This window comes from Penicillium expansum, assembly GCF_000769745.1.
Source record: "Penicillium expansum strain MD-8 chromosome Unknown contig90, whole genome shotgun sequence".
NCBI classification, from domain to species: domain Eukaryota; kingdom Fungi; phylum Ascomycota; class Eurotiomycetes; order Eurotiales; family Aspergillaceae; genus Penicillium; species Penicillium expansum.
The window spans coordinates 14,967-41,286 of record NW_015971380.1 but is presented as its reverse complement, the minus strand read 5'-3'; the positions used below and the strand labels follow the sequence as shown (position 1 = coordinate 41,286).

At 48.6% G+C, this 26,320-nt stretch overlaps 9 protein-coding genes across 9 annotated transcripts; 2 read left to right on the top strand and 7 right to left on the bottom strand.

Moving 5' to 3' along the window:
* Positions 1-372: 372 nt before the first annotated feature.
* On the bottom strand, positions 373-1,276 carry PEX2_032240 (translation machinery-associated protein 20; the record flags this gene model as incomplete). Its single annotated transcript, XM_016740499.1, has 3 exons — positions 373-763; positions 893-1,033; positions 1,263-1,276. The coding sequence occupies 3 exons, from the start codon at positions 1,274-1,276 to the stop codon at positions 373-375; spliced, it is 546 nt and encodes a 181-aa protein (XP_016596887.1).
* Positions 1,277-1,677: 401 nt separating this feature from the next.
* Positions 1,678-3,285, bottom strand: PEX2_032230 (YchF/Obg family ATPase; the record flags this gene model as incomplete). Its single annotated transcript, XM_016740498.1, has 3 exons — positions 1,678-2,229; positions 2,484-3,041; positions 3,211-3,285. The coding sequence occupies 3 exons, from the start codon at positions 3,283-3,285 to the stop codon at positions 1,678-1,680; spliced, it is 1,185 nt and encodes a 394-aa protein (XP_016596886.1).
* Positions 3,286-3,923: 638 nt separating this feature from the next.
* Positions 3,924-7,470, bottom strand: hir1 (putative histone transcription regulator Hir1; the record flags this gene model as incomplete). Its single annotated transcript, XM_016740497.1, has 5 exons — positions 3,924-4,021; positions 4,086-6,845; positions 6,912-7,133; positions 7,230-7,304; positions 7,434-7,470. The coding sequence occupies 5 exons, from the start codon at positions 7,468-7,470 to the stop codon at positions 3,924-3,926; spliced, it is 3,192 nt and encodes a 1,063-aa protein (XP_016596885.1).
* Positions 7,471-9,498: 2,028 nt separating this feature from the next.
* On the bottom strand, positions 9,499-9,915 carry PEX2_032210 (uncharacterized protein; the record flags this gene model as incomplete). The annotated part of the gene is made up of 1 exon (XM_016740496.1): positions 9,499-9,915. The coding sequence occupies one exon, from the start codon at positions 9,913-9,915 to the stop codon at positions 9,499-9,501; it is 417 nt and encodes a 138-aa protein (XP_016596884.1).
* A 476-nt stretch (positions 9,916-10,391) lies between these two features.
* On the top strand, positions 10,392-11,192 carry PEX2_032200 (uncharacterized protein; the record flags this gene model as incomplete). Its single annotated transcript, XM_016740495.1, has 1 exon — positions 10,392-11,192. The coding sequence occupies one exon, from the start codon at positions 10,392-10,394 to the stop codon at positions 11,190-11,192; it is 801 nt and encodes a 266-aa protein (XP_016596883.1).
* A 702-nt stretch (positions 11,193-11,894) lies between these two features.
* PEX2_032190 (SPFH domain-containing protein) lies at positions 11,895-13,284 on the bottom strand (the record flags this gene model as incomplete). The annotated part of the gene is made up of 2 exons (XM_016740494.1): positions 11,895-12,705; positions 12,797-13,284. 2 exons carry the CDS (start codon positions 13,282-13,284, stop codon positions 11,895-11,897), a joined length of 1,299 nt encoding a protein of 432 aa, XP_016596882.1.
* Positions 13,285-14,410: 1,126 nt separating this feature from the next.
* On the bottom strand, positions 14,411-17,463 carry PEX2_032180 (La domain family; the record flags this gene model as incomplete). Its single annotated transcript, XM_016740493.1, has 2 exons — positions 14,411-14,984; positions 15,047-17,463. 2 exons carry the CDS (start codon positions 17,461-17,463, stop codon positions 14,411-14,413), a joined length of 2,991 nt encoding a protein of 996 aa, XP_016596881.1.
* A 2,482-nt stretch (positions 17,464-19,945) lies between these two features.
* Positions 19,946-23,057, bottom strand: PEX2_032170 (nitrogen permease regulator 3 family protein; the record flags this gene model as incomplete). The annotated part of the gene is made up of 4 exons (XM_016740492.1): positions 19,946-21,318; positions 21,372-22,594; positions 22,845-22,880; positions 22,987-23,057. 4 exons carry the CDS (start codon positions 23,055-23,057, stop codon positions 19,946-19,948), a joined length of 2,703 nt encoding a protein of 900 aa, XP_016596880.1.
* An 812-nt stretch (positions 23,058-23,869) lies between these two features.
* On the top strand, positions 23,870-24,561 carry PEX2_032160 (GFA family protein; the record flags this gene model as incomplete). Its single annotated transcript, XM_016740491.1, has 3 exons — positions 23,870-23,877; positions 23,948-24,127; positions 24,258-24,561. 3 exons carry the CDS (start codon positions 23,870-23,872, stop codon positions 24,559-24,561), a joined length of 492 nt encoding a protein of 163 aa, XP_016596879.1.
* Positions 24,562-26,320: the final 1,759 nt, after the last annotated feature.

Sequence of the window (26,320 nt, the reverse complement as noted above, 5' to 3'; positions counted from 1 at the left end):
AAAGAGACATTGATGAAAATGAGGGAAGTGGATATTTGAAGCTAAGGACCTCCGAGTACCTCCCCGCAGAGGATCACCTAAGTATATACCTCGGCCTCTCCTACAACGTATAGAACTGCTAAGCCTTGTATCAAGAACTACTCTTACAGCCTCACTACAAGAACCTATCTACGTGTACATTTAATCAATACATCGATTGCACCAGTCTGGATCCTTGTCCAGAGGGGGGATATTTCATTTCAAATCATCCAACACATAATCATCACCATACGTGCATAGAGGTATAGTTCTAAGCCCAATCAAAAGACCCCAACCCCAGCCCAATGAATTCGTTCCATGCTTCTTCTTTAGAAAAAAAGAAAACCATGCCTCTTAATCCAAATGCATTCTCCAAAGTCCATCACCAAGATAATGGCCTTCATCAATAACAACTCCCTTCCCTTTACTCTTAATCTCCTCAGTGCCAACCTTCAGCATACCAATCATACAAATCTCCTCCTTCCCCTCAGCCTTGACACCAACAATCTGCCCAGCCTCAAGGGCATGCTCGGCATCAGGTAGACGGCCTCCGGGGGAGGTGAGACCGGGAGCCATGAGTGTTGCTCCAGAGAGCACGAAGCGGATGGCGCCGCGGTCGATCTGGATTGTCGGGACAGCGGAGGGGTAGGCGTGGATAAGGCGGAGGTGGGGGACTGGGGGTCCGTCGATGGGCTGGAAGAAGAGGGGGGTTGAGTCTATTGTGTAGAGGGTCACGCGATCGGGTCTGGGGTGGTGTGGTGGGTTTGGTTAGCTTTTGGGCCTGTAGCATAAGATGCATAGTATGTTTGTGTTGAAAGTCGGAGATGACGTTGCTGGAATTGGGAGGCGAAAACTGGGGGGATGGGATGCGTACAGTTTCACAGCTTCCAATGAAGCTTTCTTTGGCATGACATCTTCAATGAAAGGCTCCAGGCCTGGGTATGTCTCCAGCAGCTTTTGGCGCAGGCCGCGCTGCACTGAGGACTTCACCTTAGACCGGTTGCTTGGGGGGATACTAGATGAGACACGGATGTTAGCTAGTGTCTTTGATAAACTTATGTAGCAAAAGCTATCCCATAGAAGCTGTGTATGTCTTGATCTAGAGTGTTGGACAGCTCCTGCGGCCTTCGCGGTGCCTGCAAGCGGAGGGAGTTCAGTGCTCCCATTCGGCATGCAGAGGGTTTCAATCAAGGAGCTGGACTAGCGGTGGGATAGTTGTGAGTTGATTGATGCATTTAACTCACTCTTTCTTAAACATGATGTTGGTTGAGGGTGTGATAATATGAGAATCAAGCTCTTGATACGCAAGTGGGATGCGCGGGGATGTCGTCACGTGACTGATAGGGTGCTTTGCATTTTTTTACTTGATGCTGAACGGGCTCAGAATATAATGGATTGTATGATCCTACAGGGTGGATGAGCTATGATAGATTGATATCCAAATACTCAAGGCAATTGGGCCATCTACAGAAGGGAAATATGGTATGTCCTGTAACCAAACACGCATCTTGAACCTAACGAATACGACAGAGCGAACCAAGATGATTTATGCACCAGTCAAGTCAAATTGGACAGGAGATAAATTGAGATCTACAGTTGGAAAAAATTTTGAAGACTTAACACTGGTGTATCATTTAAAGAACTATGGGCTATGTGCACCTAGTGCTTAGCAGCACCGGCCTTGATGAGCATGATATCGCCGTCCTCGACGACGTAATCTTTGCCCTTGGTCATAATTTTACCAGCAGCCTTGATGGCGTTTTCATCACCGTACTCACGGAGAGAAGCGTAGTTGTACACGATGGCCTGGATGAAGGTCTTCTCGAAGTCGGTGTGAATAACACCAGCCGCGGCGGGAGCCTTGATACCCTTGCGAATGGTCCATTGGCGAACCTCGTCCTCACCGGTGGTGAAGAAGCTGCCGAGGTTCATGGACTGACGCATAGTGGTAATGATCTTAGGCAGACCGGACTTGGTGCCCAGGGTCTTGCACTCAGCCTCAGCGGCCGCATCATCGTGCATCAGGGTCAGACGCTCCTCGAACTGAGCCGAGACGGGAAGGATGGGGTCACCGGGCGAGTTGGTCTTGATCCACTCAAAGACCTTGGGGAGGTACTTGTTCTTCTGGCGGATGTAATCTCTCTCGCTCAGGTTGACAAGGTACACAACGGGCTTGGCAGTGAGAAGGAACAGAGGGTTGATGACTTCGACCTATAACCAACTTGGTTAGCATGAGAATTCTCAAAGAGTTTAAGTGATGCAATCATGTAGAAGTGGACTCCAAAATTTTCAGCATATAACTTTTTTTCTCAAGGTGCCCTCGGATTGTGAGTATCCTTTTAATGAGGGCACTCAACGAGCTGGGTTAATTTCGAGCAGTGCTCTTATTCATCAGGAAAGGAGTTGGGTGTGGATAAAAGGGCAAGTTGAGTGGGGAAAAGAAGTAGAAAAAATTTTCAACATACCTCTTTGGGGCTCCAATCACCCTTGCGGATGTCATTGCCATCCTTCAGGAACTGAAGAATCTTGGCAGTAGTAGCCTCTTCTTCCTTGAGCTTCTTCATCTCCAGAGACTGTCCACCACGACGAGTCTGCTTGCCAAGAAGGTCAAGAGCCTTCTCAACAAACTCGATATCCTTGATGCGGAGCTCCTCGTTGATGATGGTCAGATCACGGCAAGGATCGACGTCACCCTCAACGTGGATAATCTCAGCATCATCGAAGCAGCGAACCACCTGGAAGATGGCATCGACAGCGCGGATGTGCGACAGGAAAGAGTTACCCAGACCGGCTCCAGTCGAGGCACCGCGGGTGAGACCGGCAATATCGTACACGGTCAAGTTAGCAGGAACCTGCGACTTGGGCTTGTAGTGCTCGCAGAGCCAGTCGAACCGCTCATCGGGAACGATAACGCGGGCCTCCTCGGGGTCAATGGTGGCATATGGGAAATTGGCCGGGTTACCGAGGGAGGACTTAGTGATGGACTGGAAGAGTGTCGACTTGCCGACATTGGCAAGACCAACCTGAAGCCATATTGTTAGTCAATCATGGTTGGGAGGAAAGGAAGAAAAAAAATGTGAGACGGAAGGGGGCAAGGGGGTTTAAGTAGTTTTTCGGGAGGTAAAAAGTGGACTGTGCTGTGTGGAAAAAAGGAAAAAAAAAAAAGAAAGGGTGGGGGCCTAGCTCACATACGATACCGCTCTTCAGGTTGTTTCCTGGACGGCCCAAAAGGACCTTTTCCTGGACTATCTGCTTCTTGGGAGGCATTTTATTGGATTTTTTCTTCTTGCTTGAGTAGAAGCGACAGAAGAGAGGTGGGAGGTGGGGGGAAGTCGAAAGGCGGAAGCGGGAACAAGGATGGAGCGCGCCAAATGCAGAACCAGCTGCGGATCGATCGACGATACGAAGGAAGAAGATGGAGGAAGTAGAAGACGTGATTGCGGTTGCCCACAGCAATTGCGGACAAGGTCAATGTATATAAAGAGAGTAAATGAATGCGTGTTTAGCTATCAAAATGCAATGTTGTTGAGGTACGCGCCAGATATCTTCAAATTTTCTGCCTGCAGAGCTGTCACCGCCCACGTGAGAGTCAAGCCCTGACGACGTCACTGAAGCAATGTGGGTGTCATGTACGTAATACTGTGTGTATCGAGAGTTATTAGGGTCTGTCTACTTGATCCTAGAACAAAACCAGATCATAGCAAGAAAGGAACAGGTTAACTTGAATAAGAAAGACCCAAAAAAGAACCTATGATACAAATACACCATGAAAATGAGATATATCATCTCCAATCCCGCCTCAGCAGAGATAAATAATGCAAACCCTTTTGGGCGACCCAGCCCGAACTTATTGAACGCCAGCGAAAACAGAAGAAAAGGTATAGGTAGCAAGAGAGAAACCATCATTAGAGATCCATTGCATCGCCATGCTCTGATGTAGTGTCAACCATATCCAGAAGCTTAGCGTAAGGCACTGTCACACGTTGAAGGTCGCGGTGTTTGCCTAGATGAAAGTTCGTTAGTATTTGAAGCATCAAAAGAAAAAAGCATAAAGAACAGAAACATACCAAGTGCTAGAATCACCTCCTTCAACAATGTTTCCCGTGGCCAGCCACACAGATCATCAGATCCCTCGCGCCAGTTACGGCCTTCGCGCTCATTGGCCTGCAATTTCAAGACTCCCTCGCTGGCATCATCTTCGTCCTCGAAAAGACCTCCAATGAGGCCCTTCAGGAGCTCCTCGACCTTCAGTTTCAGACCCTCGGCACCAATGCGCTTGGCATACATAGATAGGTATAACCGGAACTCTTCCTTGGCACCTAGGGACAGAGCAGCAGCGAGACGGTTTTCGAGATGAGCAATGGATACGCTAGACTCGAAAGTCTCATATCCTTCGCGTGACAATAAAACCTTGATAAGACGCTGGAGGAAGTACGCTCTTCCGCGAAGGAGAGTCTCATTCGTAGTGTTTCGCTCTAACCAAGGAATGATGCCGGCTGCGACAGCTGCCTTGGCGTCCTTGTTGTCTTGCTGTGCGTCCTTGGCCTGCAAGTTACTCACGGGTGCGTCTGTGGTGTTCCAGTACTGACTGCCGACAGCCCACCAAGCTTCCGAGATGCGCTGCCATGTGAACATGGATGGAGAATAGGAGTATCCTTCGCCGTTGGACAAAGAAACGATGACTCGGCCCTCCGAGTTGATTCTTGCGTCTGTTACTGCAGGAGCGGCAGTGGGGTTGGCGCCCATAGTATGAATTGCTGCATCCAGGACAGGCTGGAGGGAGACTGGAGGGTGAGGAGAAGACAAGTGCTTCACGTTCCAGACATAGCACATGCCCACAGAGGAGATGCACAGGATCCACGGACCATTGCACTCCAATATAACAGGCTGTGCCTCGAGAACGAGCGCACTTACCAGACGGCGACCTGCCGGTGTCCAAAGGTAGATTGATCCATCCTCACATCCAGCTGCCCACATGCTCTGATTACCAGTCACAAGAAGGACAGTCCGTGGTAAAAAGTCCTGCCACAATGGCTGATCTCCGCGGAACAATGTCAGACGTACTGGCTCGCGGTCCACAGCTCGGCCGGTCAGACTTGCTGGTGATGGGTTCCGAGCTTCGAAAACCACGTCCACCCGACTCTTGGTAGAGCTTGAGTCTGTACCAGGGCCAGGTTGTTCCGTCGGTTTGCCGCTCGAATCTAGGGCGCGGAGAATCTGGCTGCGGATTTTGGGGACTGCTAGACGAAGTTGGCTGACCGACATGCAAGGATTTGTGACTGCAGGACGAATGAACTCTGGAGTTGGGTGTTGACCGGTCGTGGCAGTTTGAACTTGAGCTGGTAGAAGGCCGTCGGGTGTATTGGCCATGATGGGAGTTGCACCGTTTTGACTGGCAAGTGTCACACGCTTTTCTACACTTCCATCTTCGTCGCCTTCTATTTGGGCTAGCTTGCGCTTGTTTCCAAGAAGAAGAGCAGCCAGGCCACCCTTGGGTAGACCATCGAAGGGTTTTGACAGGTCAACAATGGTGGTCGGCGCGTCAGCCTTGACCTGATTGCTGACAGATGCCATCAAACGGGCTTGCGGGAGAGATGACTCGCCGGCCCCAGCTCCGGAGACTAGTAATGGAGCGATACGCTTTTTGCCCTCTTTGGTGTATGTTGGACGTTGCTTAAGTCTTTCCAGCTTGGCTTTGTAAGGATCAGGCTTCTCTGTTTCTGTAGCAGCAGGTGTCGAAGGAGTTCCATTCGTCTGGGTCTTCGTAGCCTCAGGAGCTGGCGAAGAGCCCCGAGCAGGTGTGGTTCCATTTGATGGCTGTGGGGCTTTGTCCCCATTTGTAGCAGGTTCAGCGCTATCGCCCATCAGTGCACCCATTCTCCCTTCGACGTGCTTGATCTCACCGGCCTTGCTCTTTTCCTCCAGCAACAAGCTATCGGTGGTTTCTGTGATACCGGCACCCTTTCGATTAGTTCCGAACTTAGTGAGTGATTTTTCGTTCTCTTCCATTTCCGTGGCCCAGCCCAGCTCGCCATCTTCAAACCTTACTGCCACAATTGTGCCATCCAGAGCAGTAGCAAAGAGACATTTTCCATCAGGAGTCCATGCTAGGTCCGAAATAGCCTTAGCAGCCATTTCCTGCGCAACCACAATCGGCCGTGCATTGCTTGTAATCCAGATACTGAGAGATTTGTCTCCACCGGCACAAGCAATGACGGTAATATGGTGTTGCGGTACAGGCTGCCCATCGGCTTGCTTCTTACCGGGCGGCTCGGTTGCGTAAAGTCTTGGAGAGAACGAACAAACTTCAACAGGCGCTTCATGTCCAATTAAGTTGATGTCGCCATCCCACGATCCACGGTTAATAATGGCCACAGAGCTCACAGGACCGTTCACAGCGTTTGCAGCTGCGATATGCATCCCATCAGGCGACCAAGAACAGCGACGGAAATAGGCCGTTAAAGGAGAATTGGCGAATGGGGCTGTGATTGTTTGCTCAAGGACGAAATTGTTCATATGGTCGTGAGCTGAAGAATTGGGGGCAGGGGATGTAAATCGGAAGATGCGGACAGTCCGGTCATCGCTAGCAGTTGCGAAATATTTGTTTGCCGGATCAAAAGTAATGCCTTTGACATGACTCTGGTGGATTGCTATCGTCTTCAACTTTTCAAAGGAGTGACCAGACCACACCACGACCTTTGAGTCCAGCCCAACGGAGACCAGTATCGATGAGTCGAAGGACCATCCAAGATCCTGAACATCATTGTCGTGACCGATCAATCGCCGAATTGTGCGCCAGTTTTCGACTGGGGGTGCTTCATCGCTGCCTAAGAGTTTTCACACATCTGTCAGTTTCTGCCTCCATCTCAATCTCCAGTGTGTTTAAAGCATACCAAATGTTGACGAGTGTGTTGGAGGGTTAGCGTCGAGAGTGTACACGCATACAATCTTGTCATCTGCGCCTGACGCCAGGTATTTCCCGTTCGGTGAAAAACGAACGGTATGAATTGTGCCCGAGTGGTTGCTCATGGATGCCAGTTGTTTTGGCTTGCCCTCGAGTTCGGGAGTTCCGGTGCCATAAATAGCATCTGTTGACCAGATTCGCACGTATCCATCTAAAGCGAATCAGAAGCAAGGATGTCAGCGACAATTCCCTCCACGGCGCATGGTGTCTGTGACCTCCACCTCAAAACAAAAAGGGTCGAGCTCACCTCCAGCAGCTGTGACTAGTCGCTTCCCATCTGGCGAGACATCGCAGCTGTAAACCTCGAAATCCTTGCGTTCACCTGTATCAGAGCAATGACATTAGCAAATTTGGCCCTTTCATGGGATGGTTTGGTTCTGCTCTCAAGAAGCACTGTGTATCCGTCCCATCGGCGTCGAGCAAAGAAAACCAGGGCGATCAAGCTCCGTACCTCCATGGGTGAGCCAAACCGGCTTTATGATATGCATCGCGCTAGTCCCAGAGAAAAGTCACGTTTATTCGCTAATTTCTCAAAGATTTGAGTGGCCGTGTCTCGAGATAAAGTCGTGCGACACGTATCAGCACCAATGTGCGCGGAGCGTGGGCAAGGAGGGGAGCGGCGCGGCGTGTCGGGAGCTGGTCTTTGGGTGTTTATATGAGTTTGACGTGGAACATGGCAGGACCAAGAGCCAAAACAAACAGGTTCCTTGGTCACGAGATTCAAGAAAGAAACCAAGAAAATAAGGCTCAGGTCCAGATGAGAGAGATCGGAGATTAAAAGGGCGCGAATCCAAAAGTCGCGATCTCCAGATTTGCCTGGTCCGAGCTCCCGCGTTGATAGTGTCTTTTGAACTACACTGCAAGGGCTAGTTAGCTAGCACTTATTGATTTCTTTTGAGGACACTATGATTTTGTATGTTTTATCTTATGCAGATATCTTTTCTTTTTATATCTGTTGCTTTCATCAAACAAAGTGTTACAAGGCAAACATGGTTTTATACCAGGAAGTATGGCCACTTAGTGTATACCTGGACAATCTTGTCTTTAATGAATGATCATAGCAAAATCAAATATTCCTCAGGCACTAGTATATCCTTTTTTTCTCTCTTAGAATCAACTGCGGAGTTGCATGTTGGGGTCTCGGTGTCATTGAGCCTCATCCCCTGGTGAAAAAGAGGCGAAACATGTAGATCTCATCTAGATATCATCTATGATAATGAAGCCAAACAATACAGACTAAAGGTTATAGAGAAAATCTCTCTATAAAATAGGTAATTAATTATAATCTTTTTGGTAAGCACTACAATCTATGGGGGCATTAAGTGAAGATTCTCTACGAACCATGCTTACCAAATACATCAACACACATCCATGGATATTTATAAAGAAAACATATACGTCCATTAGCTATTCGCATAACTCAAGCATTCATGATACATCAATCCCTTGCCAACGCTATCATATGTAAATTCATTTCTTCCCAGATCCTCCAGAGGGGGCAGTGTAGGTCGAGCTTCCCGACCCGCTGTTGTAGTAGGAGCTTCCATTGGGGTTGGAGTAGTAGTAGGATCCATCCCTAGAGGAAACGTCAGGATAAACTGTTTCTATCTACTGCCTATTCATGGCAGCTTCGTTCAACGCAGGTGCTTACGTATTAGAGTAGTGATAGCTGTTCGAGTTAGACGCGCTGGAGCCGTAGTCACGAGAGCAATAGTGGTTGCCCTAATTTGGCTTTTTGTAAGTTTCATATTGATGGTAGTCTGGAATTTACCAAGAACATATGCATATCTTGTGTTCTGATGGCATAACATAGGACAAGGAGGAGGGGCATACCTGGCTGTTGGTGCCAGAGCTGTCAGTGGTATATCCCTTTCCGGAGCTAGACATGGTGGATATTTTGTAGGCTATGTTATTGATTTGGAGGTATGTTGTGGGGGATACAATAAGATCAAGAACGGAAAAGGGGGGAAGGGGTTTGATATACCAGTGATAATTTTAGGTTGGTTAGAGCGGGGGAAGCGACACGAATAGATCGTGAACCCATCATTGGATGCTGTCACTTTTCGGAAGTAATGACGTTGTTTTACACTTGATGGTGTTTGCTTTGGACCTGTGTATACTCAAAATATGTAGATAAAGTGTGATGGTCAACTGCCTGTGCATTAAAGTGTGATAGAGAATACAGATATAGCTCTCTCGAGCCACCTCGAAAATGAGTATGTGATGTATCGACCGCCATTTGATTAATCTAAAAGATAAGATATTTTGAAGCGGGAAAAAAGGAAATTGGTTATCTACTACGAAGTATGGAGGGACTAATTACAAAACTACAATAGTCATGCGAGCAGAACCAATAGACTATGTACGACGTAGGCCATAAAATGCCAACTCATTGACAACAATTCTTTGATAACAACATATTTTATACTAGGCATATCTTTAAGATACAGGTAACTATTAACTTGGAACATCAAGTAATGAACCATTCTATATGTCTAGCCAATGCAATAAACTAACTATTCGCGACTATCCAAAACAAAAGCCATATCCTCATGAGCCGCTTCCAATTGAGCAGCGACTGTGTAGTTGATATCACGATAGATAGTAATCGACTCCCTGAGGCAGTTCAATGACCTAACAAGACCAGGTAGAATCTTCGCGTGGCAAAAGTCCTGGAATTCACCAAGGAAATAGCCCGGAGGACTAATCAGGACAGTTGGACACATCGGGGATTTTCTAGACATAGTCTCAGCAAGCTGCGCGAGGATACCCAACTGGACAATCAGATCACACATGATTTGAATGGTCTCTGGGCGGCGGTCTTCCATAAGATGAAGGGAGCGTGCCTCCCTTAGGAGAGCTTCCTGGAAGATCTCGCATTCTCGCTCGAAGTGCTGCTCGTAGGTTAGGTGGTTGGGTCGGGTAAGAGACATTGTTGCGCGTGTGAATCAAGAAATCGTCAGTTGATAGATGGAAGAAAATACTCGACAAGGTGGAAAAGCTCTGGCTTTATATTGCTATTCGAGTCGTGATTGTCTTGTTTGAACGAATATGTATTTCCACAAAGAAGCACAAAGCTCATGAAACAGACCTCTTTGTTCTTTGTCGAAACTCTCAGACAAGCAGTATTGTATGATCTACCCATATTGCCTTTACCATTGTTCTCTTCCAGCTCATTGTTGTCTTTGTTCCGTGATCTTCTTTTCTTTCTTCTCATGGATATCTATACCAACCCAACCAGGTCCTCTATACTGGTATATGCTCGCTATATATGGCATAGATCAATCCGTCATTTAATCGGTATCCCAGGCTCACCATTCGAACAGCAGTATAAGAGAATTCATCAAGAAAATCCCAGCGTTTTTCTACATACTCATTCGAATCATCGACAGGCAAGGTTCTGATCAGCATGGCACCTTCAGAGCAGTCTTGGGTTCCTTCGAATCCACCCGCAGGGATTCCAACCACGACTCCAGACACACCTCCCGCTATATCCACCCCAGCACGACGATACGGCAAGATCCAAGACGAAGGAGCCATACGACAACGATGGATCGAAGACCCCACAGATCCCACATGTCAAATCCAACCCAGCACCCTGACAGTAGCCGACCTTACAAGCGCGCGCTGGTACGTCCGTACCGACAAGCACAACATCCCATTCCAGGTCGCGGAGGATGCATTTGGACTGGGATACTCCAATGCAGCGGTATACAACCAGACACTGACGCGGAATTATGCAGAGGGCGATCTTGGTCTTGCTGGCTGCGAGAACATATATGATATCCTAGTTGGAAGGGGACTGATCATCGCCGAGGGGATCTTCAGAAGTGACGGGCCTCAGTTTTCCCAGATTGCCCGGGCTCATTTGCAGGAGATAGCTGAGCCACAGAGTCTGCGACACTTCTATGTTTGTGATATTGTCAACACCAATACTAGGAATTTCGTGCAGGAGGTTATCTATTCCTCGCGCAATGATCTCACCTGGCCTCCAGTTTGTAGAGCACCGCTCATCTGGGAGTATAATACCCCTGAGTATCAAGGTCTTCTGGGTACGCGTGTTGGGAAGTGTGCGGTGTATCTGGTGCTGGAGATCTTTCCTAGAGGTACGTATTATATTGCTAGGATTGTGACCTGGGATGAGAGTTGCTCACTTGAGATCAGGTTTGATATTGAACCAATTCCTGCATCTTTGGTTTCAACTGATTGATTCTATTCGTTTTCGGGTATGTTCTCCATCCTGTGTTCGGTTTGAATGAAGTAGGACTTGCACGGCCTTTTGACTAAGAGCTGTTAACAATGTACTTGTTTGGTGACCTCCATCTCCACTGTAATAACGCGTAGTGAATGTGATAGATGGCTCTTTGAGGAAGAGACATAGTGGATATAGCATAGTTCAATGTTGAGACCCGACTGATCCGCAATAATCACACCAGTGATGAAAGCGAAAAGCCGATATGATACAATTTACATCCGATGTCTCGCAACTGATCTACAATTTCTGGAAAGATGTAAGATACTGATACTTGTACATTGAGATATTCTCCCTCCTCGCCGGCTCTCTGATCAACAAAAATTCTTTTATGTACACATACAGGAACCAATATGGCGAATCCGATGCCACATGCACAGCGAAGCTCGTGCGTTTTGGAAGACTCCTTAAGAAATGCCGGGAAACAATGGGAAGAAAATAGGCAGTAGGAGTGGGAGATGTAAGAAATGGAGATGTGAAGTGGTGGGTAAATGTAAAGAGCCCAGTTCGAAAAAGAATTTGGAAGAGCAGAGTGGGAAACAGCCCACCCATACACCGAGGGAGCTGAGTGGAGGTGCCAGAACAAAAAGAAAAAAGGTGGAGGGAATAAATCAAGAGAGGAGTCGTCGTTCTCGTTTCGGTTGGGTGAAGTAAAGACGCTTATTTCTTGTGTTCGCCGGCGACCGTCTCAAATCCCTCGTCCGCAGTTTGCGAGGCGATAGTAGACTGTGTGTTCTGCTCAGCGTGTTCCCCAAAAAAGGTCGGCACCTGGCTGCTTTGCGGTGTCTCCGGTGACTGAGAGGCGCCTTCGACTCCAAGAGTCTTCTTTGCCAGGCCCCGGGCCTGCGTCTCGCTGACCTTGCCGTAGACAGCCATAGCATTGGCAATCATACCACCCATGTCACCGACGTTGCCAGGAACAACAACAGCCGTTCCCTCACGTGCAAGGTTAGACCAAGCCGCGACGTACTTCTCAGCAACGCTGAGACTAATAGCGTTGTTGGCGTTCTCACCACCCTCCTCAATGGCGCGGGAAACAGCGTCAATTCCGAGCGCGGTAGCCTCGGCCTTGAGCTTGATAGCATCGGCTTCACCAGAAGCGTGGTTGACCTTTTCAGAACGCAGAGCCTCAGAAGCCAAGATGACAGACTGCTTGCGACCCTCGGCAATGTTGATCGCACTCTGGCGCTGACCTTCAGACTCGAGGATTTCAGCGCGCTTGGAGCGCTCAGCAGTAACCTGACGATGCATGGCAGCAACGACCGCCTCCGGCGCGTGGATATCCCTAATCTCATATCGGAGACAGACGACACCCCATTCCTGAGCCGCCTCATTGATAGCCTTGGTGATGTTTGTATTGAGATTGGCGCGTTCCTTAAGAACGTGATCGAGGGTCAACTGACCGATTTCGGAACGCATAGTCGTCTGCGCGAGTTGCGAAATAGCGTATTCTGCGTCCTCGACTCCGTAACTAGAATTTGACGAATGATGTATTAGCGATTGGTTTGTTCCGACTGGTCCAATTCCACACAACAACCAAGAACCGCCATTAAATCACTCACCTTGCCTTGTACGCATCAAAAACGCGCGTATATAGCACACCGTCCAGCTCAAGGGTGACATTATCCGCCGTAATGGCGTTCTGGCTGGGGATCTCAATGGCCGCCTCCTTCAAGCTCTTCACGTAGGCAATTCGGTCCAAGAACGGCACAAGGATCGCAAGACCGGGTTCCAGGATACGGTCGAACTTTCCCATGCGCTCGACGATCCATGCTGTCTGTTGTGGCACGAATCGCACAACGGTGTTCGCGGGGAGTGTTTGTCGGTTGGAGAAATAGCTGGTGGGTCCCTCGCCGTATGAGCCACCATTTCTGAAGCTGTTAAGCAGAGACTCTGGGGCGAGAGACTGACGGGAATTTGACAGTGTCCGTCGTTGAATCTGGGTGAAGGGTGTGGTGCTGACCGCGGAGGTTCGTGTGAGACGTTGGGGAAGGAGTTTCTGGCCACGGGGCCGGAGTAGCCTTGACGTCTGGCGGGATGCTCCCTCCATCTTGATCAAGAGGTAGTGTTAAATGTAAATAGGTTTAAAGGCAAAGAAGCACAGTGGATTGGATGTGCCGAACAAAGCTAGAGAGGGGAAAGGGAGCTGTTAGAGCCGGATCGGGATTGAATTATCTCCGTTTGGTTCCCAGGTTGCAAGCTCTGGCTGCCTGAGGCAGGAACAACCAACCTCATTCCATCAGACTCGATTTACTCTATATACAACATAGAAGACCCTCATTATGTACATATTTTCAAAAAAATCTTACAATTGACATTCTCTTACAGAGCAAGTTTAATGTCATAGCGTGCATAGTATGCATATCAATCATATCAATCATATTACTCCACAGAGGCCTGAACAGCCCGGTTTATGCAAATAACGCAGCAGATAAAACAAAATCTTCTGTGCAGGAATTCCAGCAAGAAGAAAAAAGCACAAAATGGATCGATCCACTTCAAAAGATCTGTTCAAAGAAGAACTGGGTAGACCGAATGGATTGGTCTCCTAGGGAAGAAGATATCGGCAATGTAGATATGCTGGATTGATTTTCTCCGATTGGTACCATGAACGAAACATGAAACACACAGATAACCTCAGACAAGACTTTTAAGACAGGTGCTTTTCTCTGGGTCATTGCCATGCTGATACTTGTTAAGATCCAGAGCCGATGGAAGGCTTGGATCGCAAATTGACTGGATCGATAAAGGGAAACCACAACCTCAGGAAGGAAAGAAAAAAAAAAGTAGTGGAAATATCTATGTCAAGGGCGGAAAAAACGAATTTTGGGGCCCGGCACACCGTAGTGGCAGGCATCGAAAGAAAGAGAGACTGCCAGTAAAATCATGCCCGGACGCCAGAACGTTTTGAGAATCTCCCATGACTGAAAAAGCAATGAAAATTAAACAGAAAAAAGGAGATGAGTAAACTCCGAAGCTTCGAGTTGACCGAGAACCCAGACCGCGTTATTGCAATGAAAAGGTCACTTGGAACTCTAGGAGAAAATTGGCGAATATGCATGCAAAAAAAACCATTTTGGACAAAAAAAAGAATAATGCTGGTCATGAAAGATGAACAAGCAATAAAAGGAGACGTGTCGCGAAGAAGCAAAATTCAGAAAGAAATGCAAAAGGGCTCATGATAACTTTTCTCCCGTCGTCTCGCCAGGTTGGGTATTGAAATATTTGCTGATTTTCCCCCTGTTGTTCGGTTTCATCTTTCCACTGGCAATGGTTTCATGGATCGTATTGGAGACGAGGGTGTGGTAGTCCGATGTTTGATCTTGCGAAAGATGGACCAGGTCGTACAGCACGAGGTCAGGAATGGGGCGACGGTGAAGCAGACAGTTTCGGTAGAATTCCATGAGCTCGTTGAAACCGTGGTGAACGTGTCGAGTCAGAAGATCATCAAGGGCTGAACGCCTAAATTCATTGTACAAATGCGAATTGAAATTTTTTGTCAAGGTGAATGACCAAGATTCGTAGGGCTGGGTCATTCCAAAGCTATACCTTCTTGCCGTCGGTCGGCCTCGGCCATCGAAAGTTTCTTTGCGAGACATATTGAAAGTTTTTGGGACATAATTTGACGTTTCTGTGGACGAAAGACCCTTCCCCTTTGACTTGGGAGCTGGTTGATGCGCTTCGGCAAAAGACTTGTTGATCAACCAATCGGCACCGCCGATTGGTTGTCGAAGGTAATCTGCGTCAAAGCTGTTTATACAGTCAGTCAGTGCCTCACAGAAGATATTTATCATGAAAAAAGTTCAGCATACCTCGTCGGGGTCACCATCGGTTCCAAATCAGAGGGAAAAGGGGGTTCGGACTGCAAATCTAGTCCACGCGCTGAGGAAGAAGGGTCAACAAATGTATAGTCCACGGGGAAAGAGGAAGACGACGAAAAGAACGACGTTGTCGAGTCATCAGTGGAGGCTGGGGAGTTCCAGGGGTATCCTACATTGGCAATTTCGTTCACTGCGGTGGGTAGCAATGAGGGCATGAATTCCGGAGCGGTAGACGAAAGTGAAGTCTTCACATCATGGGCGACACCGTTGGGAACGAACTGGCGAGCGGATCCGTTGATAACATTCTCGGAGTGGCTGTGAACCGGGGTGTTCTCATCAGTCTTTCTGGCAGGGGCGGCACCGTCATGCTGGGCAGCAGGTTCACGCTGGTCCACGGGGAGGACCCATTGCTGCCACTTGTCTCTGGGGCGCAGGCGGTCAACGCCATCCTCACCAGTTTGGCACTCAACGGTGCGCAACTGACGGGCCACGTGACGAAGGAGTTCAAAGTCCTCAGTGAGGGACTTGACACGCTTGAAGCTGGCAAGGACATTCAGAGGCACAAAGCCTTGGGAATCCATCTGCTTGCGAAGGAACATGTCCTTGCACATGTTATCAACCGAGAAGTAGTACTCCAATTGCATGGAGAGCATGTTCATGAGCGAGAAAGGCTCCACGTATTGCTGCTGGTAGGGAACAGCGCTCATCGGGGCAGAGTTGACAGCCGGGTAGCCATACATCGTGTTGATATCACCTGGGAAAGGATAAACAACACCGTACATGTTTGCGGGAGTGGGCAAAGAGGGCGATCGGAGGGGCATACGGTTTCCTTGCTGGGATCCATTGGGGAGGCCATGCTGTTGTGACCGCTGACGGTCGTTGAAGCCAAACGCCTTGGGCGCAGCGAATGAGTTGGACCCATTGAACTGGGCGTTCTGGGCGCCGAAGTTGGAGTAAGCGCCACCACGGCCGCGGTTAGATCCACGACCTCCACGCTCAGAACGGAACTCTCCACGCTCACGGGTGAAGTCGTTAAAACCGGTGGGGTCGGCAGACTTGGATCCGGCCTCGAAGCGACGATCGTTGCTGCGGGTAGCAGCCTGCGAGTCAATAGCCAGGTTTCCACCCTTCTGGTTGCGGTCACCTGCGCGGGCATCCTGGTTTCTTCCAAAGGGCTTACCCTCACGTTGAGGGCGGGGGGCGGTCTCTCCTCCATTCACCTGCTTGGTGTTCTCATCTCCGTTGCGAGCTCCACGGCCGCGCTCGGGTGCCTGGGAAGCCTTGCGTGCATCAGCTGCAGCACCAGCGTCGGTGCTTGTGGACCGTCTCGCCTGGGCGGGAAGAGAAGCGGCACGTCCAGATCCAGCCTCGTGGCGTCCTCGGTCTCCAGATGCCTGCTTTGCGCCTTGGGCGGCCTGTCCAGAGGCAGCCTTATCGGTAGCAGCGGCTCCATTGGCGTGAGCTCCACGGCCACTGTCCCGGCCACCACGAGTGGCCCGTCTACCTCCACGGCCACCGGCAGATGGGAGTGGGGTGTTGAAAACAGCAGTGGGGACGTAAGGAACAGGTGTCCACTTTTCCTTTCCATGGGGTCTGATGACGGGGCTCTTATCGGTCTTTTCGTGCGACTTCTTCTTTTCTTCGCCGATCGCAACTTGGGGAGTAGGCCAGGCAGTAGCGTCTTCTACTGGGGGAACGGATCCAGCATCGCGTGCCTTTCCACCATCGGTCTTCTTGCGATCCTTGGCACCTTCCTGTGCACCATCGGCACCCTTCTTCTTGGAGCCGGCCTTGGAGTCTTGCTGGGTCTCATCAGCAGTTGAGGCACCCTTGGTGGAGGCAGCCTTGCTAGTAGAAGCGGACTTAGGGACAGCCTTGACCTTGGCGTCCTGAGCCTCTCGTCTCTGTTGCCAAATGTTGACAGAAGGGAGAGGGGCAGCCTTCAGCTCCTTAGGTGGTGATGCGGTTTTCTCGGAATCCTCGGACTTTTCAGTGGGCTTCTCTGCGGCACCTTCGGCCTTCTCAGTCTGTCCCTCACTGGGAACCTGCTTCTCAGCAGTGGCATCTGCGTTGCCGTTGGAGGTATTTGAGTCGTCCTCCTTTGTCTTGCGCGACTTTGAGCCTGTGCGAACGCTCGGGCTTGATGTTCGAGAGTTGATGGCCTTTGTCTTAGCGGCATGCTTGTTGGTGACAGTGGTGAAATCATCATCCTTGTTCTCCTCTGCGACTACCTCGGATTTTTGAACGGGCTCAGACTCAGTGGGGGCCGGTACGTCCTCCGTTGTAGTCTCAACGATGGTCTGCTCCTCCGGTTTGGAGTCAGTCTTCTCGGTTTCTGATGGTGCCTTGGACGGGGTCGGTGTCCCGGAGACGCCCTTGGCGGCTTGTGCGTACGAAAACGTAGACATGTCGTATTGAGAGCTTATCGTGGCTCTGATCGAGTGTGGGAAAAAAAATTCGACGTGCGGGTTATTTTACCGGACGACCTTGGGTGACGCTGGGTCTCAGTCTACGCCTACTGGGGGCGAGATGGTACCGGCGCAAAGTGGAAATCAAGAAAGGGAAAAGATTCCAGCTTCTTGTAACCCCACTAATCTGTAGCTTCCCGTCTTTTCAGGGAGGCTCTCAATTGTGTGTCGAAAGCTCGGTTTCGTGCGTAAGCGAGACGAGGACCACGGGGGGTATCGGGTCGCAAAAGGGCAATCGAGGGAGTTGTATCTGCTGAGAGGATCGTCTAGACCACAAATCGCATTGATAAATGGGCCGTCGATTTCCTGGTGTGGAGGGGTGATCTCAACAGCCGTGACTTGTGAGCACACAGGTTGTCAGAAAACAAAGAGGAAGGTGTGTTAAGGGAAAAAAATTCCCACCGAGGACGCAACGAAGGCACTGCCTTGTCAACGTCGCCAGGCTTCAAAGGGTAGAACTCAGTCGCTGAGTGCAAGTCGGATTCACAGGAACGCTGTGTGATTCTAGGATTCGATGACAATGCGAAGCACAAGATCAAGTGTCGATCCCTTGCAAAAAAATGAGGATCGCGAATCGGCACGTGGGAAGGTTCGGAAGAGAGGAAGAATCTCGGTTCTCTCTTGAGACGGAGAGGTACCGAAGAGGAAAAGGAAGTCGCGGAAGAGGGAAGGGAGAAAACAGCCGAAATGTCGAAGAGAAGAGAGAGAAGACACAAAATTATTTGGTTCAGGGCAGAACTGGTAGCGGGGTTTTTTCTTTACACGTAATTAAATAATATAGCACATTTTGTGTTTTTTGTACGATTTTGTATTATTTTTTTTTATTGTGGAATTTCGCATAAAAGGATTTTTATTAGGGAAAAAAATATACATATATACATATATATATACTTCTTTTTGATCGGATTTCTTTTCATTTTAATTTCTTTATTCATTTATATAAATATATATCATATATATCATATCATTACTTCAATTTCAAGTTAGGATTGCCTTGTCTATGTTGTAGGTATATAATCGGGCATCTCGGAGCTGACTCGGTACTAGCCGATTGAGGCATATGCTGTATATTCCCATACAACATACGAAGTAGTACTTATATACTTATTACACATTGCAGAAAGAACATACTATGTCCACTTCTGGTTGTGTATTTGCTTTGCCGAGGTCAACCCTTTCGGCGGTCCAGTGCCTTTTATACATGGTCTATAAAACCACATGGGCAACAAAGAACCAGTTCAATGTCATATAATTGAGCCGCATGCTTCTTTAAAGGGCATGCGCCCAATAAAAATCACAGCTCAGGCGATCCATGATTAAAATAGCTGTCAAAGTGGCGATACTTCAGGGTTCTGAGGTCTCAAGTAACCAATGTCCAGCCAATTGGATAACACTATGGCGTTCTTGTTCTAGACCTTCAATCAAAGACCTTTTACCTTATAAATAAAGCTTCTATTGAAGTACCAACAATAGATATCTCATAGAATACAACAGAATACCCTATCTTAATCTTCAGTTCATCAATTTGGAGCAAGAATACTCCGTACATACAACTTACAAAGTACACCTGAAGATCGCGGGGTCCACCGGAGCCCCTCCGGCGATTGGCGCACAATAGAAATATCTGACGTGGGAAGAGTCGAGGTTTTCTTTTAAATGACAACTACTTTCTGACATAAAATATCAAAGCATGAATATTATACTCCGTAACTACAACCGGATATTATTATCAACTTTAATACACACACGCCTAACTACAAGCCAAATCCTCCCAAACCATGTAATCTTCAGCCCGCTGGACCGTTGATTGTTCGGATATACGGGCCGGCGATGAAATCCCTCGGGGGAAACGTAATACATATCAATACAACATACATTTGAAGAAGGTGCCAAGTGAGGTATTACATATTATATTACATAGGACCCTGCGAGAAAAGAAAAATTACCTAGGCCATGCTGACCATTGTGCGACGAAAAGAATGTGATATAATTACATGCTTTTATCCTTGGAACACGTGAACTGCCCAAGTGCTACTGTCATTTTTTTTGTACATTTTATATAATTTATATAAAAATAAAACCAGTCAATCCAATTAAACTAAACAACTCAAATATAAACTATCTCAATTCCCCTTTCACCTAATAAATCCATATTCAAACGTTGTGCTTTCGGCAGTGATTAGGGCTGAGGGCACGCGGAAACCATCGGAATAGCAGAGTGGGTATGTAATATTCATACGCGGGCCGTATTACCCTCAAATTAACGGGCTTCCGGTGTCCGTGATCTATACCAGCGGGATTTGCCTGAAGATATGGACAGAACCCGAGATTCTAGTTGTATGTAAAAGAGGGATATCATTGTCCTGCTAGAGAAAACTCCATGTTCCATATTCCCATACCAACACCAACACCATAAAATTCCCTACCAATGCCGAACACTAACCAACACCTGTTCACGAGCATCAAGATCCATCGAGCCTAGTGGACCTGTCACCACGCCCAGGCGCATAAGGACCTGCCAGACGAGCTTGCGCTTGAGATTCTCGCGCACGCATATCTTCTCCATGGCATCGAAGCCATTGAAGTACTTGAGGAAGACAGGCCAGTACTTCTTGTGCAGGGCCAGGCTATCGTTGGGCGTGATATCCGGGCTGGCGTTTTCATCTTCCTGGATGATTCTCGGGTTATCAGGGAATCGGGAGAAAATTTCGTCAAGCCAGCGGGACTCGAGTGGGGATGCGCGGTGCGGGGAAAGGATTAAAGAGGACAGCCGGAGAGCTGTTGATTGATCGAGGAGTTTGTGGGAAGAGCGCAGTTGGGCATGTGCGTCGAGTCGACTGGGCGTGGGTGTTTCATCTCCGCTGCCGTGGCTGTTGAGGGAAGAGGACGAGGAGGAGTTCGCATCGTCGTTTTCATCGTCGGAGTCGCTGTCCTCATCGACCGAGATCGAGTTTGAGTTGCCCTTAGATAGGTATCGTTCGACTTCCTCCTTGCGCAGTGCCATCTCCACGGCCATTTTGACCTCGGGCGAGACTTTGATGCGCGCGAAAGTGCGGAGCTGGGTGACCCAGCCGCCACGTAATAGCCAAGCCAAGATAGTAAAGTATATCTCCTTGTGGTCTTTGCTGGGGATGAAGTTGCTATACGGGCGAGGGGTGCCACTGAGGGTGGAAAGCATTTTTGGTAAACTGGGGTATGTTGGGAATGCTGTCTGATAAGCGATTGTAGCTATTTCAAGCTTGCTCAAGTCACAGTTTGGAGAGACGATGTATGTGTCTCGTTGGTGGATGGGAGGGATGGCGCGAGCACGACGCCAGTATACAAGATGACTCGACAACATCTGGATATGGGATAGTGGGATTCCTGATGATACTGAAATCTGCGCAAATGACTTGGTTGGCTTGGAGCATCGGATATAATGCGCAAGTGCAGGGGCAAGCGTTCCACCAGACGCTTCAATGTCCTTGACAATGGCGGCTTCGCTGTCTAGCAGAAGTAGAGCAAAGTGCTTTGCCAAGACCTGATGTGGCGTGTTGATTTCATCTGCACTTGGATCGTCGGCAGGGGTTGCACTGTCTGCTGTCGTGAGCCACAGGCCTGGGTATGCTTTATCCATAGGACCAGTAAGGTATGATGTAGAGGTCAAAGGTGGAATCTGAAGCGAGATGGAAACATCCGGGCTGAGCGATACGGATGCGATTTTGGACGCCGATATGCTGCTATAAACTGTGTAGATAGCTCGAGCTAGAGAAGACTGGGATATCAATTCGGAGTAAAGATTATGGGTTGATGTTTCTGTGCAGTGTCATTGTCAGCTTCAGCAGGATAGCTATTAGCAGGAAACATACTTGTCTCTCGTGCTCTCCTCCTCACTTGTAAAATATGTTGAGACTCCTTCCACACATAATCGGTGCGAGCCTGCTCCCATTTAAGAGCCTTGGCGAATTTCTTGATGATGTTCTCGTAGATTTCCTTGACACGCATGGAGTACTCCAGTAAGGGAGGATCCACGACAAAGACAACATTGAACATTGTCATATGGTCGTTGTCCTCCGGGTCAAGATCAAGCGGCTCATCAGATTTCCCAGGCCGTCCGCTGGTCGACCCACGCTTGCTGTCTGTTGGCGATGTCAGCGACTCCGCAATAGAAGCGACACTGGCACCCAGATCAGGCGAAGTAACGAATTGCTCGTCCTTCTTGCCCTCCTCGGCACTATCATTGTGGCCTAACTCCCCACCGTCCCATTCAGCACGAGGCTTCTTCTGCTTCTTGCGTCGTTGCTTGCGCCATGAGCCATCCTCGCGCACAAAGACCGGCCAACCAATAAGCGCTAAATCATTGATCCCAACCTCAAAACGCCGCTTATGCCACGACCTAGATGGGCTAAGCAATTTCTCCCACACACTCCCAGGCACACCCAAAAGCGACTCCCATGGCGGTCTAGAGCTCCCAGGACCATCATCAGGCCGATCAGACGCTGTTCCCGCATCGTCGTCAGGATCAGGATCGGTGCCCGGGGCCCGTTTCCGAGCCGATGAGCCGCGCCCAGAGCCTAGCGACCCAGGGCGTTGGGACTCACCAGCAGCAGGCGATGAAGCGGCGGGGAGATGATCATCGAGGCCGAAGTTGCTAGCGCGGCGACCCGCCAGCACGGAACTCCCACCAGCATGGCTCTGAGTTTCCCGTTCATCCTCGTCTTCGTCGGTGCTAGAGTCGCTCTCAGAGCTCGAACTCGAATCGGTATTCTTTGATCGGGTGCGGGTGCGCGAGACGCGCCGGCCGCCCCTGGTGGTGGTGGTTTTAATGCGGCTTTCGCTGAGCGGGTTCGGGGGGTAGTGGAAGACGAGGCGGGGGCCGGTGCGAGAGCGCACAATTAGGATGATTGCCACGAGGCACGGGTCTGGTGGCCGGGCGATCGATGACATTTGGTCGCTGGGGGCTCCGTGGAGGAGTTGGAGATTGTAAGAGTGGCTGGGCGGAAACGGTTTCACATGCGGGGAACCGCAAAGGGCGAGGAGAGCCAACATATCGCCATGGTTGAGATTGGTATGATTTTTGCGAATTTCGATGCTAACTCATTTACAGATCATATTTACTTAATATATGTGTTGAATGGGTACCAAAATACATTTCTTATGTGCAACGCCTTGAATAATGCCAGCACTACCCGAATATCACGGACTAGCGCCACTCTTCCATATCATACAATATCATCCAATGTCTCGCAGTCGCATATCAGCTCTTCTGGTCTGGATTGCTTGCGCCTGCAGCTGGTGTAGTTGGAGTCTGTTGTTTTCCCTCGCTGTCTTTAAACACCAACCCGAGGTTCTCAAAATTATCCGGCGCCATGAGGTTCCTAATCACAAGTTGCCTCGATCAGCATTATGCTTCGACATTCATCACGAATACATTCCATCCTCCAATGGCAATATCCGGTGTCTCTGTGTATCGGGCAGACTTACTTGTCCATTCGGCAGGCAAGGTATTCCTTTGCCAACTTGCGACACGCCTCATCGTTGGTGCCTTTGTTCATCTTGATACACTTCAAATATCCCGAGATAACGTGTTTGCATTCTCCTGCATAACCCAAATTGTGATTAGCTCAATTGGCTTCGGTAGTCTTGCCGAGTTCCTTCGGGGTGTGGGCTGTGTGGTGTGGTGTGGTCCGGCGTACCTTCATGATCAAGAGGAAAACTACCACGCTCAGGTCTGCAGGTTTAATTGGGTCAGTAATTATATTAAGAAAGGAATACAATCTCCTGCATTCGCTGGACAACATGTCGCAGACGCAAATATGCACGCTTAGGATAATCCAACTCACGGCGATGGCTTGTAGTTCACCGATGCACCGCCGGGGGCTCCGAAACTCATTTTCAGCAAGATTGGTCGTAAATTTGCTATTAATATCAACACAGCAGGATTCTGCTTTCGTACAGACAAGAAAGTAGCTCAACAAGGTGAACATCACGCGGCGAAAGCGAATCCAAACCTCCGATGGACAAACAGGACAAACCAGACAAACAATGGTTTGTCCAATCATCGCTGCGGGGTACGGTCGATGATGCATGAGATCAATCCGGCGTCTGAAGAATAAGACTCGGGCATTCGGACATAGGGTTGTTGATAGTGAATAGAATGGGTGGAGTTAGGCATTTCCTCTCATCATACGAGGCCTGTGTTGTTTGCTCTTTTTGTTGGTTTTGTTGCTGTGGATTTCCCCTCAGTGACGGAAGTATATATATCGAGTACCACCTCGCAACTCTGGATAAATCTAAGCTTCCAACCAAAATAACCTACATTGCTCTGATTAAACTCCTACCTACTAGCCAGCTAACACGCCAAATCATGCCTATGTATGTAGAGCTCCATCAGCACCACCCTGCCTCCCGATACAGATATAGGTTGTATTAACCGGGTCTATAGGAACCTCGAAGGAAGCTGCCAATGCGGCGGCGTCGAATTTACTCTCCAGTCCCAAACACCAGTTCCCTACCAGTTATGTGCTTGCAGCATCTGTCGCAAAGTAGGCGGACACCTCGGTGCTGTGAACCTCGGCGGCATCGCTGATAGCCTGAATATCATCAAGGGCAAAGATCTGATCAAGTACAGCCCATCCCTACCCTCTGCTTTCACTTTCGAGCATAAGATCCACCGAAAACCCATCATTCAATACATTGGAATGGAATGATACGCAAATCATACTGTTATTCACATAAACTAACGTCATAACCAGGAGATACTCTGCCATCAAAGACCGCGGCACACCGGATGAAAAGCTTTGCTCCTCCCAGCGGAACTTCTGCTCGAACTGCAGTACCATGCTGTGGCTTTGGGACCACCACTGGCCTGAATTGATTCATCCGTTTGCCTCCGCAATCGATACGGAGTTGCCGGTGCCCGACGAGATGGTGTGTATCATGGATGGATCGAAGCCGGCGTGGGCGCGGTGGCCGGAGGGAAAGAAGAGTGTGCACGAGGAGTATAATGAAGACAGCCTGGAGGGATGGCACAAGAAGCATGGGTTGTTTGTTGAGTAGGGAAGTGCCACTGGGCATATGTGCGAGGCGGCGGTTGAGTACAGGAAAGGAGTTACGGAACGGCTGAGAGACTAAGGGACAATCCAGAAGCTATGAATGAGAAATGTTCAAGAAAAAAAATATATTATTTGGTATTAAGCTATTATAAAATGACCACTGGCTCCTGTAATGCATATTAGCAATTGATCATATCACAAGGTGAGTGAAATAATGGCAGTCAAGGAAAAGATCAGTTCTCCAAGGTGAAAATAGTTTATCGACATGATAGTTCAGAGATAGAACAGTATATTGGGGTTCATCATGCAATGAGATAGGAAATGGAATAAGAGTAAACTCACGGTCAACGAGCCAAATGGTCTACCTGTGGGTATTCCTATTTGTCCACTTATGTCGAGTTAGCGATGGCATTCAAGCAAAAAGCGTGAGTCAAAAGCGAAATCAAGACATGGCAACTAAGTCAGGCTGCAAGTCAGTCAGCATGAAATACTAATTTTTTGGTCGACAGGAGACACATACCTCATTAAATCAGAATTTTGTATGAATGTTCATTCCCGGACACGAGGTCCAAGTCCAACAGTGTGAATAACACAATCATCATGATAGGTATGACCATGTTGAGGAAAGGCGGAGATAGAGATGAGTGATGAATTACCTAGAATTTCTGTTAGAAATGCTGGTCTCAACTTGTCGATGCGACATGAAATAAATGTGACAAGGGCAATGGTTCAGGTGACGAATTCTCAACAAGTAATCCACTTCCCAGACACCCACAGAGTTTGTACGCTCTGGTTTTGTTGGATGAAGGGAAATGGGTACGTTATGTCCGCCCGTTCGTTCAAGATTTCTTCATGCTAGGCAACAGCCGCAATGGAGGGAAGGGATTGAATCCAAGTGTAATTTACCTGAGCGAGAGATTGTTAGTCAAAGATCACTCAATGTATGGCTTATAAAGTAATGATGTTGTTGTGATGGGTCAGACAAGGCTGAAACTTAAAAGTATGACAGATTCAACATGGATCTTCTGATTGAGGAATGCCTTTGCATGTCTATAATATAATCATCCCCGGGGGTTTGGGGTTGTGGGAGAGAGAACGGATTTTCCTTACCTTTTAGAAAAAATGAAACCGAGCATTATTCGCAGCGCTGGGATTAACCTCAGGATTTGAGCACAGCTAGAGTGTGTGCCATAATTAGACACAGTCCAAGCTGAGAAGAAAAAAGAAATAAAGAAGTGAGAGCTGGAAAATTCCGAGCGATGCAGAAGGAAAGAAAAAAATTTGCGGGTGGAGCTCGCTATATAAACTAAAGCGGTAAGCTACGGTAGACGCGTATGACCTTTGGCGTTGTTTGTCTTGGCATCAAACATCGGCGAAATAACTGGGCCGAAAGTTGAAGTGGGGATGGTGAAGGGAATTAACTGCATTTGCATGTGGGATGATCAGTCCTCATTAACAAAGAAGGTAGGTTAGAGAGATACATCAATCTAGCAAGACGTACCGTTGCAGCGGTGGAGATTGCTTGGTCTCTTGGGTAATATTTCCACCGAGTGCCTTCCATGCTTCATCATGCAAGTACGATGGATCTCGTTGCCAATTGGGCATTGTAGACTGGTATCGCGACTGCCTGAAAGAAGCTGAAGAGCTTGGGTCCCAAGTGTTGAGCAATAAAATGTTACTGGGTGAGGATACCCTGTTCATGACGTCAACATGTAAAGGACAGGGGCGATTGCAGGAAGTGAAAACTCTCAGCATGCAAGTTT